Here is a 20218-nt window from a genome sequence, read left to right on the forward strand (position 1 = left end):
CACACACACACACACACGCACATCCACACCCACCAGCAAGCACAGACTTACACACAAGCAGACACGCACACACATGCAGATGTACAAGCAGCCGCAAACACGCACATTCGCACCCACCCACTCACGTACGCACAAATTTACACAAGCTTATGCAGACGTACACACGCCCAAACACACCCGCCCAGTTGCCGACACACCCACAAGCACAGACTTACACCAGCAGACACACACACACACACACGCACACACACGCGACCACCCAAACACACATTTGCACTAGGGATGTCCGATATTGGCTTTTTTGCCGATATCCGATATGCGATATTGTCCAACTCTAAATTTTCGATTCCGATATCAGCCGATACCGATGTCGATATTTGGGTTATTTTTCCTCAAACCTAATTTAGGTAGCATTACATATCTCCTGTTGTGGAATTAACACAACATGCTTAATGTTATTGTGATGCCCCACTGGATGCATTCTTGAATGCAACAAGGCTTTCCAAATGTTAACATTGTCTGTGCAAAATAAGAAAAATACTTCAACTTAATTTAAGGGAAAAGTGCCATGTTTATTTTTATTTTTTTAATGGTCTCAGACAACAGTTTGGATTACACTCTCCCTGAGATAATCTTGACAATGCCCACAACAAATAGGGCAAACTTGACTTCACAAATGATAAAACATTGTACCTGAACAACTATGTGCAACATAGCAGTATGTTTCTTTAACTAAAACTCAATAACCTTAATTGAATAAATGCACAAATATGAGTCAATTACAATGTGCACTGTACTGCACAATTTTGAAAACATTTATTTGAGCTATAAAAAAAATAAAAAAAATAAACGGTTTTAAGGCAAAAAAAATCCGATACCGATATTGACAGATATTAAATTTTTATGCTAATATCGGGCCGATAATATCGGACATCTCTAATTTGCACCCAACCGATCATATGCGCACACGCCCACACACACATCCCCACCCACCCACCCACCCACCCCCACCCCCACCCCCCCCACACACACACACACACACACACACACACACACCCACACACCTACACCTCCAGGACCAGGTGCTGTGGGATGGTGTCATGGTGCTGTTTTACAATGTAGATGGGGGTGGGTGGGGGGGGGGGGGGGGGGGGGGGGGGGGGGGGGGTGGCACTTCAAAGGCATTCTCTGATGAGACCCACCAGGCTCCGCATTGATATTAGCTCTGAATAATCATACAGGAGCACCGCAGACACGTAGTCGCTCCTATCAGAACCAGGGCTGCAGTCTGCACCCTGTAGTTCACTGCCCCGATCCACCCAGCTTCACCGGCCACTGTACTCCCCTGCTCAGGGTGTACGCAGCGTGGTGGACTATTCATTCAAGGGGAGTATTTATCAACTTTAATACTGACCCCTGAGGCTGTTGCAAAGAAAGTTTGTCTTTTAATTAAAAGTGGTGCGAAATTCTGCATATTATGCATTCAAAAAAGATACTGGTGGTTAATTATTAATCCAACATTGGAAATTATTGTGAGCTTGAAAGATCCCATATATCCCGGGCAGCGATGTCTGTATATAAGCCATGTTGAAGTCATTCTACAGCTTCAAATTCATGACCATGATCCTAGACTTGCATTACATTGCATATTCAATAAAAAGTGTGTTTCCCCTTGAATTTAATATCATTCTAGACAGTAAACAAAAACTAGAAATGAAAACATCCACTAGGGGGGGCTGTTGTCTCATAGAAAGCTCTTGGGCTCAGAACTTCTAATCACCCAACAGCCAATCAGAGCAAAGCGTGGTACCTTGCGTTCCCTGCGCTGCGCTCCTGCACGGGGAACTTTGGGTAGGGGTGACAGGGGGTGGAGAGACTGGAGGTCCCGGTGTCCATACCCGTGGACACAGAGTAGGAGGAGCTTGCCCCATCGTCCCAGGAGGGGCTGCTCTTTAGGAAGGGCCTGGAAGGGTGGGGGGGAGAGAGAGAGAGAGTGTGCGAGAGAGAGAGAGAGAGAGAGAGAGAGAGAGAGAGAGAGTGAGAGAGCGAGAGCGAGAGCGAGAGAGGAGAGAGAGTCAGTGAGAGTGAATGGGAGAGAGAGAGACAGTGAGAGTGAATGGGAGAGAGAGAGAGTGTGCGAGAGAGAGAGAGAGAGAGAGAGAGAGAGAGAGAGAGAGAGAGAGAGAGAGAGAGAGAGAGAGAGAGAGAGAGAGAGAGAGAGAGAGAGAGAGAGAGAGAGAGAGAGAGAGAGAGAGAGTGAGAGAGAGAGAGAGAGAGTGTGCGAGAGAGAGAGAGAGAGAGAGAGAGAGTGTGCGAGAGAGAGTGTGCGAGAGAGAGTGTGCGAGAGACAGAGACGGAGACAGAGGGCGAGAGAGAGAGAGGGCGAGAGAGAGAGAGCGCGTGTTAGTTATTCAGAGACATCTGACAGGAGGTCGAGTTTGGATGAGCTGTGAGAATCCTCTCACAGCCAGGGTGCCCACACCTTTCTCCGTAGCATAGACGACAGCAATTAAAACAGACTCATAACTATCCCACTCCACTTCTGCCCAGTCCTTCATGCCAGATGCCATGTGCTGCACGCTGTCCCTCTAAGAGGGCAGTAAAAAAGGTAATGAAGGATGAGGACATCTCAACACACCGGCCGGGCCCACGCAGGTCCCGGATCTCCACGTTGAGGAAGGGCAGGAAGGGGTTTCCGCAGAAGGGGCAGGTGGTGTTGAGGTTGGAGTCGTCGGCCGTCCAGCCAGCCATGATCTCCTCGTCGTACACCAGGCAGTCGCACGTCTTGCAGCGCGAACAGCTGGAGATCAGCAGCTGGAGGGCAAGAGATTGGGGAGGACGGGGGCCTGTCAGCTGAATCGGGGGGGCTTCACTCTGCTTCGTACAGCGCTGCGTTCAGAAAAGGGTTTCTAACGTTGGAAAGGTCGATCTAATGTTGGCAAGGTTGAATATTGGGAAGGTATTTTCACCTTCCCAATATTCCAATATTTCCAATATTACTAGACCCCCTTATTGTAATGTGTTTGCAAGTCACCTATGCTAATATTGGAAAGGTCGATCTTATGTTGGAAAGGTCGATCTGATGCTGCAAAACCTATTTCCAATATTAGCTAATATTGGAAAGCTAATATTGGGAAGGTATTTCCACCTTCCCAACGTTCCAATATTTCCAATATTAGCGATATTACTAGTCCCCTTATTGTAATGTGTTTGCAAGTCACCTACGCTAACATGGGAAAGGTATTTCCAATATTGGAATCGGAAAGGCATTTCCAACCTCTGTGGCTCAAAGGGCTTCATACTGAGTCCCCACGGCCGTTGTACACCGCCTCACCTCCAGGGCGTAGTTGCTGAAGATGCTGCTGTTGCTGGTGTAGCGCGAGGAGTCCACGTCCGACTTGTCCCCGAGCGGGAAGCCGGAGGGAGAGAGCGCAGCGCCTGTAGCAACAAGTACAGAGCAGAGGGGTGTTGGAATGCGCCCGCAGGAGAGTCACCGAACTACACTTCACAGAGGTATTGGAATCCACCCGAAGGAGAGTCACCACAACGCCACACTGCACCACGCTAAACTATTCTACACTGCACTATACTTTACACTTCTCTAAAGCTATTTGGGGTTGTTACTGGAGTCATCAGACTTTTCATTCACGTATTCTTTATACAAAATGTAAAAACTCCACACACCTGTAAATTAAGGCTTTAAAAAATATATATAAAAAAAGATTTTCAGAAAAAAATAAATAAAATAAATTGAAAAATTAAATCCACAGAGGTGTGAATCGAGATCGTGATTTTATACCGATTTATCGTGCAGGCCTACATCCAACACAACTATCAGAATCTGAATACATAACCCAGCTGTGATAATCCAGGTGATCTCTGTTGAACGTGTTTCCCCTGGGGACCACCTCCCCGTGTCTGATGAGCGCTGCGTACCGTGTGGGGGGCTTCCCAGCCGGGCGCAGAGCGGGCTCCGGCGGGGGCTCCGGTAGGGGCCCGGCGGAAGGCCCCTGTGGGGGGAGAGCAGGGGGCCGTCGCCCTCGCAGCCCCCCGCCTCGTCCAGCGAGGAGTCCAGGTCGCCCACGCCCAGCGAGGACACGCTCAGACGGTCGCTGTGCCCGTCCTGGGGGCAGGAGGGGAGGGTGGAAGGGGACGGACGGTAAAGGGATGATTATGGTCCCACGTTCACGCAACGCAAGGGGGTTACGGACCCCTTACGTCCTTGAGGACCCTCCTTCGCGAGGGCCCGACGTGCGCCTCCCAAAAACTGTAACCTTCCGTCGACGCAGCAGAAAGGGCTGTGATTGGTCCGCTTACTAAAACCCGACGCAGAACCATAAAGGTTCAGAACTGCGTTGAAGCGTCTTCGTGGTCATTGCGTTCCTTCTCTCCCTCAAACGCCTGACAGTAACACTTAAATCACATTACAAAGAGAGCTGTGGACGGCCTTGAGGGGGCTCAACGCTTCTTATTCAATGACCTCCTCCTTGTGGATGCTGCTTGCCCCTTGGGGTTCTGGTGCAAAGCCCCAGAACAACTGGACAGCCTTCCTAATGATAATAATAATGATAATGGATTGAATTTATATAGCGCTTTTCTAGACAATCAAAGACGGTTTTACAGGGAAGGGGGAACCTCACTCACCACCACCAGTGTGTAGCTTGGGTGATGCACGGCAGCCAATCTGCGCCAGAACGCTCACCACACACACCAGCTTGAGGTGGAGAGTGCATGCTGGGAGGCATGTGGCTCAGGAGGTAGAGCGGGTCGGCTGGTAACCAGAAGGTTGCTAGTTTGAGTGGCCGCTTGTTAGAAACGCACTATATTATCCTTTGCTACAGTAATATCAGCCCCACAAGGAGCGAGGTCTCAAAGTAAATCCAACGCTGGGTGTTGATTCTGCGACACCAACCAATCAACGCCTGAGCTTGTGAGGACCAGACTTAGCTTTGACACCTGAGAACTGGGGCGCTACTGCCCAGTCACTCGTTCTACAACCGACCTGACGGCCACAAGGCCACCAGGGGGCAGCGGTGGTCCATCCAACTACAGCGCACGCTCGCCAGCGATACAATAACGTGCAATTATATTTAATGCCATAATCCCCCGCCCAGTCCACTGCATCCAGCCACAGCATGCTGGGAGTCAGCAGCGTGAGGTAGGTGGGTGTAGCTATCGTACCTTGGTAGGGGTGGTGGTGGTGGGCGGGTGGAGGTACCGTACCTTGGTGGGGGTGGTGGTGGTGGGCGGGTGGAGGTACCGTACCTTGGTGGGGGTGGTGTAGGTGGCCAGGCGCGAGTACCAGCGGCTGGCCTTCTCGGCCACGCCCTTCCCGGCCGACACCACGCTGCTCTTGAAGCCGTCCAGCGTGGGCGTGAGCAGGGAGTCCAGGGCGAAGGACGAGGACGAGGGCGAGGGCGAGGCCAGGCCGCGGCCGTAGGGCTCCGCGGCCCCCCGCTCCCGGGAGGGGCTGGGCGTGGGCGTGGCGCTGGAGCTACGGCACGGCGGCGGCGAGGAGCGGCGGCGTTGCCGCGGGACGGGCTCCGAGGGCGACGGCGGCGGGTGGCAGGTGCGCGAGCGCGGCAACCCCCCCCCCCCCGTCCGGAGCGGGGACGAGCCATGGGGCAGGCTGGCCCGACGGGGCACGGCCAGGGAGGTGGAGGAGGAGGAGCGGGTGGAGGAGGAGGAGTGGGGCTGCAGGAGGAGCAGGGGGCTGGCGGGGTCCTGCAGGTCCAGGCTGGGTGCCCGGCTGCTCAGCGGACTGCCCATGTGGTCCATGTAGAGCTCGATCTCGCGGGCCAGGTGCCGGCGGCCGCGGGGGGTGCCGACCTCGTCCGGGTCCGGGTAGCGCTCCGGGGGCGGGGACAGGGACTGGGTCTCGGCCCGCGCCTCGGACTGGGCCGCCAGCAGGGACAGCGGGTCGTAGCCCGCCTCGATGCCCGTGCGCTTCACCGTCCCCCTGGCGCCGCCTCTCTCGCAGCAGACGTCGGACGCGCGCCGGGCGGCGTCCGCCCCCTCCGACGGCGGCGGCGGCTCGTCCAGGTCCAGGTCCTCCAGGTCGAAGATGGCGTCCGCGGCGCACTTCTCGTCGTCGCTCGAGTCCCCGTCCTCCTCCGCCGCCTCGTCGCGCTCCGCCATGTCGCCGCGGCGTCCGGCCCCGCCCCCGGCGTCCGGCCCGCCCAGCGCCAGAGACCGCGGCCGCGGGCCGCTCCGGGCCAGGTTGGCGGCGGAGAGGATCTTGGCGTCGGCGCCGAGATGCCCGGCGATCTTCTCGGGGTCGGTCTCCCCGCCCTGGGTCATGGCCAGGCCCAGCACGGTGCTGCCGCTGCCGCAGCTGCTCCCCGCCGGGTCCCCGCTCAGCCGACCCGTCTCCTCCTCCAGGGCGCTGTGGTGACGGCGCAGCCGCCCGCGAGGCTGCACCTCGCCGATCTCCCCCAGGGACGAGGTGAAGAGCAGGCCAGCCACGTGGTCTGTGGGGAGGGGGGGGAAGAGAGAGAGAGAGAGAGAGAGAGAGACGGGTGGGGGAGACGCGAGGAGGAGGGCCGACGCCATCAGTGTGGTCACACGTGAGAGAGAAGGGAAACATGTGTCGTGTGTCAAGTCGCTCCCACCCCTTACCGGCCGAGACGGAGCCCTTGGGCTTACAGGCCACGTCGTCATAGGAACAGTTGCCACGGACGATGCCGCGCGACATGAAGGGGGCGTTGCCCTGGACGACCAGCTGGGGCAGGCTGTCCCCGCTGCCCTTGGCGCTCTCCGTCTCGGAGACTGCGGACACAAGCGCGACAGACGCAACCGTCACTCACCCGAGTCTCGGCGGACTGACCGACGGACACGTATACGTCAAACGAAAAATGGATTTGGTCGCGGTTGCTGGCGTAACAGAGGTCAACATGGAGGTGCTGCGTGTCGGCCTACTGACGGGAACTGCTGTCGCTCTCCTTCTTGTCCTCGTCCTTATCGGGGGCGGAGTCCGGGCCAGCGGGGGCGGAGTCCTGGCCCCCCGGGGCGCCCCGGCGCACCTCCTCTTTGGTCAGGGAGTTGTAGCCCAGGTCTGATTGGTCCCCTGGGAGACCAGAGCAGGGAGAGGCAGAAGAAGAGGGAAAGGGAGAAGAGGGAGCAGGTGTTAAGACAGGGAACCGTCACGGAGCCAAACGAAAACACCATCAGCTGAGGGGAGCCGCGCACCTCTTCTATGCCTCTCCTATTGAGCAGCGACACCAATGCCTGCCGACAGAACCGTCGCCCAACATAGTGACCCCACGTCACGTAAGGAAACATCTCCTTTAAACGCCCGACAGGAACACTTAAAATCACAGCACAAAGCCAGCCACGAATGGCCTTGATGGTGGTGCTCCAAGTTTGTTATGCAACAACCTCCTCCTCTTTCTGGATGCTGCTTGCCCGTGGGGCATCAGTCAGCCCTGGGGTTTTATCGCTACTCTACACAACAACGCACGCAGCTGGAGAACACTGGAATGCACTCCGGCTCTGTGTTCATGGCCTGCCGGTGAACCGTGTCTGTGGAACAGAGGAGACCTACAGTGGAGTGAGACCCACACACCTCTCCTTCCCTTCATCTCCTACACTCAGTGGGTCTGCGCTCCGGCAGGAATACACAGAGTCAGAGGAAAGAGTTACAGGAAAGAGGAAGTCCTCGAGCCAAGCAGGAGACAAACAGCCAGTCGAGGGAGCCTGGGCCTTTTCTTTTTTTTTTATTATGCCTGTTGATCAGAAGTCTCTCTCTCCTTCCTTTCTTGCTAAAAAAAATGGCTGCCTTGTGCGTGCGCGCTCTCTCTCTCTCTCTCTCTCTCTCTCTCTCTCTCTCTCTCTCTCTCTCTCTCTCTCTCTCTCTCTCTCTCTCTCTCTCTCTCTCTCTCTCTCTCTCTCTCTCTCTCTCTCTCTCTCTCTCTCTCTCTCTCTCTCTCTCTCTCTCTCTCTCTCTCTCTCTCTCTCTGATTTCTTACAACGCAGATGCACATCTTGAATTCAAATAGACCTGCAGCACGCGTCTCTCTGCGTTCGCAGGCCCTGATTCGTTTTCAGTGTGTCAAATCTCCCTACACAGGCACTGCACTTAATTAAAGTCTGAAAGAAATAGATGTAAAAATTAAAGTGCCTCTGGGTAATTGCTTGGCATAATTGACATTGACGAGCAGTTAAGTTATGAGTGAGGGAATAGCTGGAGAGGGAACAAGACAGACAGAAAGAGAGGGAGAGAGAGAAAGAGAGAGAGAGGTGGTGTGCAAAGTAAAGACATGGCACAGCGCCGAAGAGATATGACAAAGATTACAGCAATTAAACACCAGGTGTCGCAAAGTAAAAGCTTCCCCAAATAACGTGGAATACAACTCAAAAGAACACTCATAAAGAGACTGCAGAGTAGGGGGGGAAGAAGAAGAGTGCGTACCTTACAGGCACACGTACAGCAGAGAGACACCGACAGAGAGAAGACACACAGAGAGACAGAGACACCAACAGAGAGAGATGAGACAGAGAGATAGACAGACAGAGAGAGAGACACACAGAGAGAGGCAGAGACAGACAGACAGAGAGTGAGACAGAGACGAGACAGAGAGACAGAGAGACGAGACAGAGAGAGAGACACACAGAGAGACGAGACAGACAGAGAGAACGCGCGGGTCCAGAGGGTTATGGGGGGGGGGGTTACCTGAATGGAGGGTGAGTTCTCTGGGCTCCGGGCCCCCCCCGTAGTGTGGTTGGGCCCCCAGGCCCCCTGAGGGCCTGCTGCCCAACACGGGGCCGGCTGCATGCACGGGGAAGGGGGCCGCGAAGGCAAGGGAGGAGGGGGGGGGGGGGGGGGGGGGACAGAGCAAAGCGGAAATCAAGGGGCCAACACCCAGGAAGAGGAGAAACGAGGGCGAGGAGACCCCGGGGGGGGGGGGGGGGGGGGGGGGGGGGGGGGGGGGGGAGTTACGGGGGGGAGAGCGATGGGAAAAAAGAAAAAGAACGAAAGAAGTAAGAACGAAATTGTTGGGAAAAAAAGTAAAGATTGAGGCTCAAGTTGGCGGCCTTTGCAGAGGTTGTGCGAAGGGTGCGGCCGTGGCGTGGCGAGGCGAGGGGCGGGGGGGGAGAGGGGGTTCGGGTGTACCTGTGCTAGACCTATCGTCAGCGTGGTCTACTTTGACTGAGCCGGAGGCGTAGGGGCCGCGCTCGGCCGCGTTAGCGTCGGCAGAGCTATCCAGGCTGCCGTGGCTGACGGCGTCCAGGTCGCTGGCATCTGCCCGGAGACAACAGGGGGGGGGGGGGGGGGGTTAGGAGGAGGGGAGCTGGAGGGGTCCTTCCAACCCGCCGTGGTGCTCCAATGGAAGGGGGACCAAGCACTTTGAAACAACCAATCAGGACGGGCGTCTCGGGTCTGACACACTGTTGCTGCGATATGTTTTGATGATCAAAAAATGATTCATAAATATACGGCCTGTTAAACCCTTTGAGACTGTACCTGTTATTAAGGGCTATACAAATACAATATAATTGAATCTGATTTCACGCGTACATGTCACGTGTTACCGATGTGAGCCAATCAGAAACAAGCGTTGTATAACCTGGTTTTCATTGGGATGTGCATGTTTTCCGGTTTTTTAGTTTGGCTCCAAAGTCAGTGTTTCAGTGCTGCAGACTCTTTCCCAGGCTCCGATAGATCTCAGAGCGTCACGGTTCAAATCGGGAGGCACGTCTCCCCTGCTATTGTTACCCATGGCAACCTAAAAAGAAAATAGAGACTTATAAATCAGCGGGTGCCTTTGATGCGGTCCCACGTGGCGGCTCTTCGTTAGTCACAGGGAGGGCGCGCTCGCAGGAAGCGGGGCGCAGCAGGGGGGGCGCGGGGTGGGAGGGGGCGAGAGGGAGAGGGGGAGGTTGATTGGCATGCATATTCTGGGTTCAGGTTCTCTCCTCCGCATGCAGCTCAACCACAGACGCAAACAGCCCCAGCCTCTTTTTCTTCAGGGGACTGCGCGCTCCGATTCTGTTCCTCAGAACCCCCACGGTCTGTCTTCTGAGTCACCTCGGTGTGGACGCTTTGAGCGGCCGTGTGGGAAGAGCGACCGGTTCCCTGAGGTTCAACTCCCTTTGGTTCTGTCCATCTTATCATAGCACCTTGATGTTCATACGTTCACATGTTTCGTTGTCTTTAGCGCATTAAGAAGCGAGAGACAGAACAAGAAGCAGGATTTTGTTTTTGAGATGCATTGTTATTTTTACCCCTAAATCACTGATCCTCGTTATCTATGGTAATTTAGATTTACATTTAGGTCATTTAGCAGACGCTTTTATCCAAAGCGACTTACAATAAGTACATTTGTCATAAGAAGTGCATCAATATATCGCTGTCGGTACAGAAAGGATGTTCATAGAACCAAGTGCAAGTACAACAATCGCTAGGCTAAACAATTCCCCGTGTTACAGCCATGATAGCAGCTACTGCAGTTGCTACACAGTTAAGTACTATAATACAATACAACATAATACAATACAGTGTACAATGGTGGCCAGAAGGGGGAGGGTGGCTATGCAGTGTCGAGCCAGTGTCGAGCCAGGTAATGAGATGATAAAGATGAAAACACCATCCTGTTTTTCAGTTTTTCCGCTATGGCTAATAAACGACGATAGGGTGTTGTGACATTTGCTAAAGACCACAAATCAAACGGCGTGACCGAATTCATTCCAAAGCTTGAACAAATCAATCGACCGTGGCGTTTAACTAGAAGTAGAAAACCAGCTGACAAAACAAAACCCCCATTGCCAAACGTCGTCTCCAAACAGACAAACGAGATTCTTAAACAACAGCCAGTGATGTCACCAGCTCACAGCGCGACGAGCGATGACAGGATGATTGACGGGCGGGGCCGTACCTGAGAGGGGGCTCTGGGTGAAGGGGGCGGGTCTCCGCAGCGCCTGTTTGAACTGGGCCACGCCCAGCAACACGTTCCTCAGCTTCATCCACAGGAAGTAGCCCCCTCGGGTGCTGGAGGGCCAGGTGCTCTCCAACACGGCCTGGGGAGGGAGGAGGGGGGGGGGGAATGGAGGTGATTAAGTTTGTACGTTGCAAAGCAATAAATTCTCTCTCTCTCTCTCTCTCTCTCTCTCTCTCTCTCTACATCTCTCTCTCTCTCTACATCTCTCTCTCTCTCTACATCTCTCTCTCTCTCTACATCTCTCTCTCTACATCTCTCTCTCTCTCTACATCTCTACATCTCTACATCTCTCTCTCTCTCTCTCTCTCTCTCTCTCTCTCTCTCTCTCTCTCTCTCTCTCTCTCTCTCTCTCTCTCTCTCTCTCTCTCTCTCTCTCTCTCTCTCTCTCTCTCTCTCTCTCTCTCTCTCTCTCTCTCTCCTCACACATAGGAGCCCACTGAGTGCTCTCCGAGATCGAGGTGGCTCTGCAGAACAGGGTTCCTTAGCCAGGCATCTCGCACATAGGGAACCCACTGAGTGCTCTCAGAGCGAGGTGCCTCTCCGCAGAACCCTACCCCAGCTGCCGAGGGCCTCAGCGCCCCAGAGCGCTCATTATGCTGGATCCAGACGCTCCCTCGAGGCCGGCCCGAGGCCTCAGCCAGGTGCTATCGACAGCCACCGATACGGCTGCTATCACGACACTAGCAGAACGGAAACCCCCAGAGGAGGGCCGGAGGCCGGGCTGAAACAACTCACCCCTGTGATGAAATCGGTTTAATCGTGGAGGCCCTGATAATAAATGGTAAATGGACTGCATTCATAGAGCGCTTAACTAACCCTAACCTTCACCCGTTCATCCACACATTCACAAACCGACGGCGGAGTCGACCACGCAGGGCGACAGCCAGCTCGTCGGGAGCAGTCAGGGTGAGGTGCCTTGCTCAGGGACACCTCGACACTCGAGGAGCCGGGGATCGAACTAGCAAACCTCCGGTGACACGCCATCCTTCTCTACCTATAGAGCCACATGCCGCTCAAGGTTTGTTTGCGTGTAAAACCCTGTCTCTTACCTTCACCGAGAGCTAAACCAAATCGGCCCATTGAGTAAGGTTGGTTTTGCTCGCTGGGTTGCCAGATCAAGGAGAGCCTGATCACCTTGGCAGCCAAGCGAGATTAGTGACGAGATAGGGCAGCGCTGAGCTGTGGAGGGCACCGTGTCCTCTCCTCTTCTGGGGGAGGCGGGGACACGGGGCTTTGATGACAGCCACGCTGCCTGACATCCACGCCTGGTATAATAAAGAAGTGGCGCTCTTGCAGTACAGTGCCAGGACTAACCTGGAATACTGTTGTACAACCTTTCAACAATTCTGTACAGTCGACGTTTTATGCAATATGGTCAAGAACTGAACTTTCTAAATAGAAATGTGTGTGTGTGTGTGAATAAATATGTATATCCAGAGGATGGTTTGGTCCTGTATATTTACCCAGAGAATAGTTTTCTGAGGAGCCTTTTAAGCTATTTGTATCTGTTCAAGTTTGCCTGGGGTGAGCGTTGCCGAGGGAGGTAGGCTGGTCGACTTGGTAGACTGGTTGCATAATATGTCACCTTTGAAAACGCACAGCCAACTTTTCAATGCATTCACCAAGTAGGATGGAAATAGAAGTATCGACCAAATGTGGTATCTAATATCAGCGGCCAGACGCTATTAGTGTTGGGTCTGTATATTATGGGCTCAAGCAAACATCCGTCACATCTCACCCCCGTCATTGAGCATTTCACTCCCTGTCCTCTGAGATTCTGAGATTGTGCTCACCTCACCAATTGTTTTCACCTGTCCCTCAACATTCTCCTCCTAGTGTATCGAGTCAGTGCGTTTCCCTTGGTGCCAATTCGTCTTTGTTTTTAGTTTCAAGTGTCCTAGCATTTCCCGAGTGATTATTACGGTTCCCTGTATTCTGATTCCTGACTACTCCTTTTCCTTCTCCCTGCCGGATTGTTTGACTCGATCGTCCACTGACTTCCCTTGCACCGAATATCTGCTCGTAAAGACCATTCTTTCCTCCCAGACTTTTGCCTCAGAGTCGTGCTATTGAGTCCTATTTCCCCTGTCGCTCACCCAAGCCATTACAATATCTTCACACACACACACACACACACACACACACACGGGTACCTACCTTGTTGTAGTATCCGTACGTGATGGCGTTGGGCTGGACTCCCGCCTTCTTCATCTCAAACAGGACCCTGACGGCCAGGACGGGCTGGCCGTACTGCCCGCACAGCTGCATCAGCACCCGGTAGCACACCTGGAACCAGGCACAGGTCAAGAAGAAGAAGAAGAAGAAGAAGAAGAAGAAGAAGAAGAAGAAGAAGAATTGCTAGAATTTTTTGGTCACTCAAAGACGCTTTACAAAGAAAAACAAAATACAGAAAAATTCCAAATAAAAATAAGGTTTTGAATAGTCAGGTGTGGTATCTGGTATGGGTGGGGTCAGGTGTCATGAGCTTTCTTCAAGAGGTGAGTTTTAAGTTGACTTTTGAATGTGGTTATTGAGTCTGAGATGCGTATGTTTGGTGGTCCAGAGGGTAGGGGCAGCAATGGCGAAAGCTCTGTCTCCTATGGTACAGTGCTTTGATCTTATGATGGGGGTCAGAAGGTTGGTGTTAGCTGATCTGAGATAGCGAGTGGGACAGTGACGTTTGAGGAGGTCTGTAAGGTAGGGGGGGGCAAGGTTATTGAGGGCTTTGTAGGATGGCTCCAAGGTTTCAGTACAGGGGGGAGGGAGTAACTGTGTGTCCATCAATGCAGAGTGAGAATTCCTTGGAGGAGGGGAAGCAGACTTTCGGGCCAATAATGATGATTTCCGATTTACTGCGGTTGAGTTTGAGGAAATTGTTGCTCATCCAGGTTAAAAAACGCGGTACAAAACACACGGTAGCCACCGTCTGTCATCGACGCAACCATAATCGCATCCCTGGACCTGCCAGGAGAAACACGGCCTGGAGCCTTTGAACAGAGGTCACAGGCTCCAGACTGCGTTGCTTGTGGTTCGATGCCCGATGCCCGCAGCGACCCGGGTTCGATTGCTACCTGTGCTCCTTTTGCTGCGTGCTCTCTCTCTCTCTCTCTCTCTCTCTCTCTCTCTCTCTCTCTCTCTCTCTCTCTCCCTCTCTCCCTCTCTCCCTCTCTCTCTCTCTCTCTCTCTCTCTCCCTCCCTCCCTCCCTCCCTCCCTCCCTCCCTCCCTCTCAGCCTGGTGGGGGGGCGGCGTGGGGGACCCCTACCTCGTCGGGGGGCTGCAGCTTCTTGGTCTGCATCTTGCGCAGCACGTCGTAGGCCGAGCGCAGCGCCCGCACCTTGGAGTGGCAGGCCTTGACGTAGGCGGGCAGGCAGATGAACCACAGGCCGTAGCAGTGGCGCAGCAGGCACTTGGACCACATCTGGGGGATGGACGAGTACTTCTTGGCGATCTTCTGCGCCGACCGGATCTCCTGTCGGCGGGGCGATCGAGAGGGGGTGGTGAGGGGTTGGTTCAAGGTTAATTATAATAATGACTGTATATAATTATAACGGGCCTGGGCCACAGAGCCAGTGGGAAGGAACCATGGGGAACTGGGTCTGCTTCAATTAAGTCTGTGTCAATCGTGAGTAAGTGAGTGAGTGAGTGGGTTTGTAAATAAGCGTGGGAGTGGAGTGGAATTATAGTGAATTAGGAAGTCAGTGTAAATTGTGCTCGGTGAGCGAGTGAGTGAGTGAGTGTGTTTGCGTGTGAGAATATGAGTGTGGGTGTGTCTGTGCAAGTGTGTGTGTGTGTGTGTGTGTGTGTGTGTGTGTGTGTGTGTGCGCGCGCGCGCGCGTGCGTGCGTGCGTGCGTGCGTGTGTTGGCGCGCGTCTATGTTGAGTGAGGGAATGGGTTAACCTAACAAATGTGTGAATGTGTCTGGGCGAGCTTGTGATTGTGCGTTGTGTGTGTGCACGTGTGTGTGTGTGTGTGTGTATGCACACGTGTGTGTGTGTGTGTGCACACGTGTGTGTGTGTGTGTGTGTGTGCACACGTGTGTGTGTGTGTGTGTGCACACGTGTGTGTGTGTGTGCACACGTGTGTGTGTGTGTGCACACGTGTGTGTGTGTGCACACGTGTGTGTGTGTGTGTGTGCACACGTGTGTGTGTGTGTGTGTGTGTGTGTGCGCCCGTCTACACACTGACCTGCTTGGTGCGTCTGAACATGGGGGCGGGGCTGGTGGGGCAGCTCTGCCGGGCGGCCAGGCGGGAGGCGGGGGTCCAGAGACCCTCCACCGGGTCGAAGAGCTCCTGGCTCAGCACCGGGAAGCCGTCGTACCTGGGGGGCCGCGGGGGCACACACACACACACACACACACACACACACACACACACACAGAGACACACACACACAGACACACACACACAAAAACACACACACACACAAACACATTTGTCAGGGCCAAGCACTAACAATCACTAGGTTAACCCATTCCCCGTATACAACTAGATGGATAGGATAAGATGCTACACGACACTAAGTACTATTTTTAACGTACAACATTCAATAAGTGCGTATATTAAGCACCAGGACGTATGACATACAGATTGCATAGTGTCATTGTAATCCCGCCTTACCCATTAATGCTCTAATATCTGCAGTGTTACCTTACAATCACACTACCTCCGTCCGTCGACGGATGGCGGGTTATTGTTTTCCCCGGGTTGTATTACACAGGCGATTTCGTTGGAAAGTGTATTTGCATATATTTGCATAACGCGATCTGATTGGCTGACGGATCAGCCGGTGCCCGAAAAGTTGAACATTTCTCAACTTTTTGATGCAGGCCACGGAGCCGACAGAACGTACGGACCCACAATGCATTTCGAGAGCGGCCCATGCAAAGTCAATAAGATCCGTCGACGGACGCATGTAGTGAGAATGTAGGGTTACCTGTAGCAGAGAAGATGCTCCTCCCCTTCCGTCAGAGAGGGCAGCTCCGGGGGCGTGATGAACACCGTGTGCTCGCTGCGCTGTGATTCGTCGAACTCAATCAATCTGGCCTCCTCCGGCCTATCGCTGTCCATCTAGTGGGCGGGAGTAAGGAGACAGACACATGATGAGAACTACCAATACAAGGGTGTTACAATATCGGTTAAGATGCTTTAGGCAAAATATCAATCATCATTAGTGTTGACCTTGAGGAAATATCACATTATCCTAATGATGTGTTGTGTGTGGTCATAAATCGCACGCACATAATCAACCTAATTTAATTAGGCAATCTCCATCTTGTTGTTAAACGTCTTACACACCAGGACGATATATTGTCCAGGTCAACGGGTGTTCATCTGCATAATAATACATTAACATAATCTGACAATTATTCACAACTAAAAAACAACGTCGATATGCATAAACATTGCTGCTGGGTTTAGTGTGCCGCCTGAAGCCTGAGCACACTTAGAACTGCTATGATCAAGCCATTACACATCCTCCTCATCTCATCACAGAGTAGCTATGTTTCCAGGTGACACGCGTACGTACTCTACTGCGTCTCCCCCCCGTGCAGGCAGAGGGGGGATTTGATGAGAGACTTAATCAGTGTGCGGGACGGAGAGCGACAGCAGGTAACCTAGATTCCCCTGCCTGTCTCCCTTTTACTCCCTGTTAGGTCACCATTCTACCTCTCTGCACCTCTGCACGTTGTGCTCCGTCTGGCTGCCTGCCCCTCAGCTCAGTCCTGGTCTAGTCTAAACCTCTTCAAGGTCACACCCTCTGGTACATTCAGCTTTCACAGTCCTCGTTTTATGGGGTAGCGTCTGGTGGTGGCATCTCTGCCTAGAGCAATAAAATTCATAAAAATAACTTGATGGCCTTCCTCTTATATTCATGATTGCTTATTCTTTGATGGAGTCTGCTGTTTTTATGAGGTGGATCGCGCTGTTGGGCATTTAATGGAGAGGTATTAAAACTCAAATTAACAACAGTGCCAATGCATTATTCTCTATTTTGAAAGGAGGAAAATGGGGATGAGAGAAAAGAGGCTTCTGTGGCGTCCCCGGCGATGAACACGGAACAACGAGACAACGCGCCTCTGTTTGGGAAGCCGTTTGTCCTTTGGTGTGAAAGAACACTCAGTTCAGCTGCGCCCGACACGGAGCTTTCGGCGAGTGTGTGTGTGTGTGTGTGTGTGTGTGTGTGTGTGTGTGTGTGTGTGTGTGTGTGTGTGTGTGTGTGTGTGTGTGTGTGTGTGTGTGTCTTTGTCTGTGTTTGCAATAAATACGGTTGAGATACTGACAGTAACAGTCGATTGTGGACTACCTTTGTGTGTGTGTGTGTGTGTGTGTGTGTGTGTGTGTGTGTGTGTGTGTGTGTGTGTGTGTGTGTGTGTGTGTGTGTGACTGTGTGTGACTGTGTGTGACTGTGTGTGTGCGTGCGTGCGTGCGTGCGTGCGTGCGTTTGCAATAAATACAGTTGAGACACTGACAGTGACAATCAATTGTAGACTACCTTTCTATATCTGTGTGCCTGTGTGCGCCCACGTGTGACGATGACCAACAGAGTTAAGTGTGTTCCTCCCCGCTGAGACAGTGTGAGCATGTGGAGGTGTGCCCGTGACAGTGTGAGCACCCTCACACTGCAGAGACCGTCATGAGGATTAATGGCCCCTCCGACAGCCGCACAGGAAAAGCAGGAGGAAAACCGCTGGACCATGTTCGGAAAACTGCTTAGAATTCACACCGGAATGTCGCGCACGGGTGAATGCAGACAGTGCATGTTGAAAACATCCGACTTGGAAATCGGGCCACGGAATAGGTTTTCCTCGCCCGATCCTGATTATAAATAGTTCCTCGTCTGGCCCTTATTTAACAGATGCCTTAAAGGTGGATTTATAAACCCCCGTAAATTGCTGTACGTAGACACGGAGATCCCTCTCCGTCGACGGAGAGCCTGTCGGAGACCCTCTCCGTAGCTCTACGTGCACATCCAATATTTTTTAACTATCCGTCGATGCGTACGGAGGCGGGCGGAGATGGCAAGGGCTGCGATTGGTCCTTTAACAAAATAATTTCCGGAATCACTTTTACCGGTTTGACTTTGCACCTTATTTACGTTGTACATTGTTTACTCTTGCACATTAAGGACTAATAAAGCACCAAATAAGATTTGAAAACCTTTGGAAGTTTATTCTCAACACTATTTACATGGTTAGCAGTCAGCATGTAAGATCGATCGGGCGGCGAATTGCATTGCGTATCCGTCATCCCGACGAGGAATGGCAAATGCTCGAGGGGTCTCCGTAGTTACGGAGTCAGATTACGGATACAGGGTAGTATACCCTGTATCCGTAAGTATACAGGGTAGTATACTATGGCCTTAAGATGGAAGAGGGAAGCACAGGGGCCACAGCAGGGGCTATCCCGCAGCATGTCTGGAATGCTCGTGGTAGAAAGTGTGAAAGTATTGCTTGGCTGCTTGACCATGAACACCCAACATCACGTTAATCGGCAGACTGCTCATAAACCTTCCATCTCTTCTTTCCCACTGACCAAAACGCAAGCAAAGCAGATTTATAGGATTCCGATAGGGACGAACGTAGCAATTTGGAAATCTGCGACGTCGATGTGACCACACACCGAGTGTGATGTGGCCTAAGAGGAACTAGGAATGATGCCAAAGTCGTCATACTCAGGGCTAGCAAGGCTGACACACTCACATACACACACATGGGGAGACACACACTCACACACACACACAAATGGGATGACACACACATGCACACAGGGACCCACATACACAAACACACACACACACACACACAAATGGGAAGACACACAAACGCACACAGGGACACACATACACACACACACACACACACACACACACACACACACACACACACACAGACACACGCACACACACACAGCGACACAACGCAGGTCATCCCGGTCCATTCCACAGAGTGCGTAACTAATCACGAGCCAGCAGCCGTGACTTGGAAACCCAAGTCATCCTGGGCCAGCCTCACTTCCTGAGAGACGCAGACGCACATGACGAGGAGGGGCACAAATGCGCTGTGACAAGGTAACCGACACCTTCATCCCTCTCGGCAAAACAAACCCCAACGATGGGGATTCGCGCGAGACCCTCGTCGAGGGAGGCGGAGGGGTGAGGTGCTGAAGAGGGTTATCTCCGGAAAAAGACCAACTCCACATCAGCACTTCACAGAATCACCGAAGCCGAAAAAGCAACCCTGGCTAGCTGGTATCATGGGAGAATGGTGTGTGTGTGTGTGTGTGTGTGTGTGTGTGTGTGTGTGTGTGTGTGTGTGTGTGTGTGTGTGTGTGTGTGTGTGTGTGTGTGTGTGACTGACTCACTGAGTGTGTGTGTGTGTGTGTGTGTGTGTGTGGCTGTGAGTGTGTGTATGTGTTTGTCTTAGTGACTGACTGAGTACGGGTCTGTGTGTATGAGTGTGTATGTGTGTGTTTGTGTGACTGGATGAGTAAGTGAGTGTGTATATTTATGTGCGTGTGTGAGTGTGTGCACACAGCTTTTAAACCAAGTGCAAGCGGTGTCTGGCCAAAGTGCTGCCGAAGGGGGAATGAAGATTTGACGAAGATGTAAAGTTAATAACCTCTAATAAAGCACTGTGATATGAGGAGGAGGGCATGGAGGACCAGATGAGGCGAGTCGTGAGTTTCAGCCTTGCATGCTGAGCATCTGTCAATGCTGGGTAGGACTCGAGCACAGAGCGGGATGCAATAAGTGTCTAAATCGTCTAAATCGTCTTTCACACAACACACTTCATTTGCTTGTCGTGGCTGTAGTCCAAACAAACAAATAAATCCTTGTCCCAGAAAACAACAATGTGTCAACAGTGATTTTGGAGTGTGTGTGTGTGTGTGTGTGTGTGTGTGTCTGCGTGTGGGTGTGTTTCAGCATCAGAAGCGTGTTTTTTGGGTTTTGCCAACGTGCACATACAGCTCAGTCTTTGTGTGCGTGCGCGTGTGCGTGTACGTGTGTGTGTGTACGTGTTTGTGTGTGTGTGTGTGTGTGTTTGTCTGTGTGCGTGCGTGCGTGCATGCGAGTCTGTGTCTGTGTGTCTGTGCCTATGTCTGTGTCTATGTCTGTGTGTGTCTGCGTGTGCGACCTACCTTGCCACTTTTGTCTGCACTGCGCTCAGAGTTGTAGAGCTGATGGCAGGCCGGGCAGAAACGGAGAAAAGGGAGCAGGAGGCAGAGAGAGAGAGAGTTGGAGAGAAACGTGATCAATTTGAACACTGATTAAGACACAGTG

The 20218-nt window shown here is 52.7% G+C and overlaps 1 protein-coding gene across 5 annotated transcripts in view; it reads right to left on the reverse strand.

The window, feature by feature from the left end:
- Window positions 1-20218, reverse strand: part of LOC115559085 (C-myc promoter-binding protein) — a 59393-nt gene that overhangs the window by 9617 nt on the left and 29558 nt on the right. For 2 of the 5 annotated variants that reach the window (XM_030377747.1, XM_030377746.1), the window contains exons 14-27: window positions 20077-20115; window positions 15872-16005; window positions 15124-15256; window positions 14201-14407; window positions 13095-13223; window positions 10875-11016; window positions 9113-9241; window positions 6923-7066; window positions 6619-6768; window positions 5266-6470; window positions 3937-4123; window positions 3335-3438; window positions 2639-2814; window positions 1811-1963 (exon numbers count right to left, since the gene is read on the reverse strand). In XM_030377747.1, the coding sequence (XP_030233607.1) occupies window positions 1811-1963; window positions 2639-2814; window positions 3335-3438; window positions 3937-4123; window positions 5266-6470; window positions 6619-6768; window positions 6923-7066; window positions 9113-9241; window positions 10875-11016; window positions 13095-13223; window positions 14201-14407; window positions 15124-15256; window positions 15872-16005; window positions 20077-20115 (3032 nt within the window). The remainder of the gene's footprint in view (window positions 1-1810; window positions 1964-2638; window positions 2815-3334; window positions 3439-3936; window positions 4124-5265; window positions 6471-6618; window positions 6769-6922; window positions 7067-9112; window positions 9242-10874; window positions 11017-13094; window positions 13224-14200; window positions 14408-15123; window positions 15257-15871; window positions 16006-20076; window positions 20116-20218) is intronic. The other 3 variants (XM_030377748.1, XM_030377749.1, XM_030377750.1) reach the window with 3 other exon arrangements.

The sequence above is a fragment of the Gadus morhua genome, chromosome 14 (assembly GCF_902167405.1).
Source record: "Gadus morhua chromosome 14, gadMor3.0, whole genome shotgun sequence".
NCBI lineage: Eukaryota > Metazoa > Chordata > Actinopteri > Gadiformes > Gadidae > Gadus > Gadus morhua.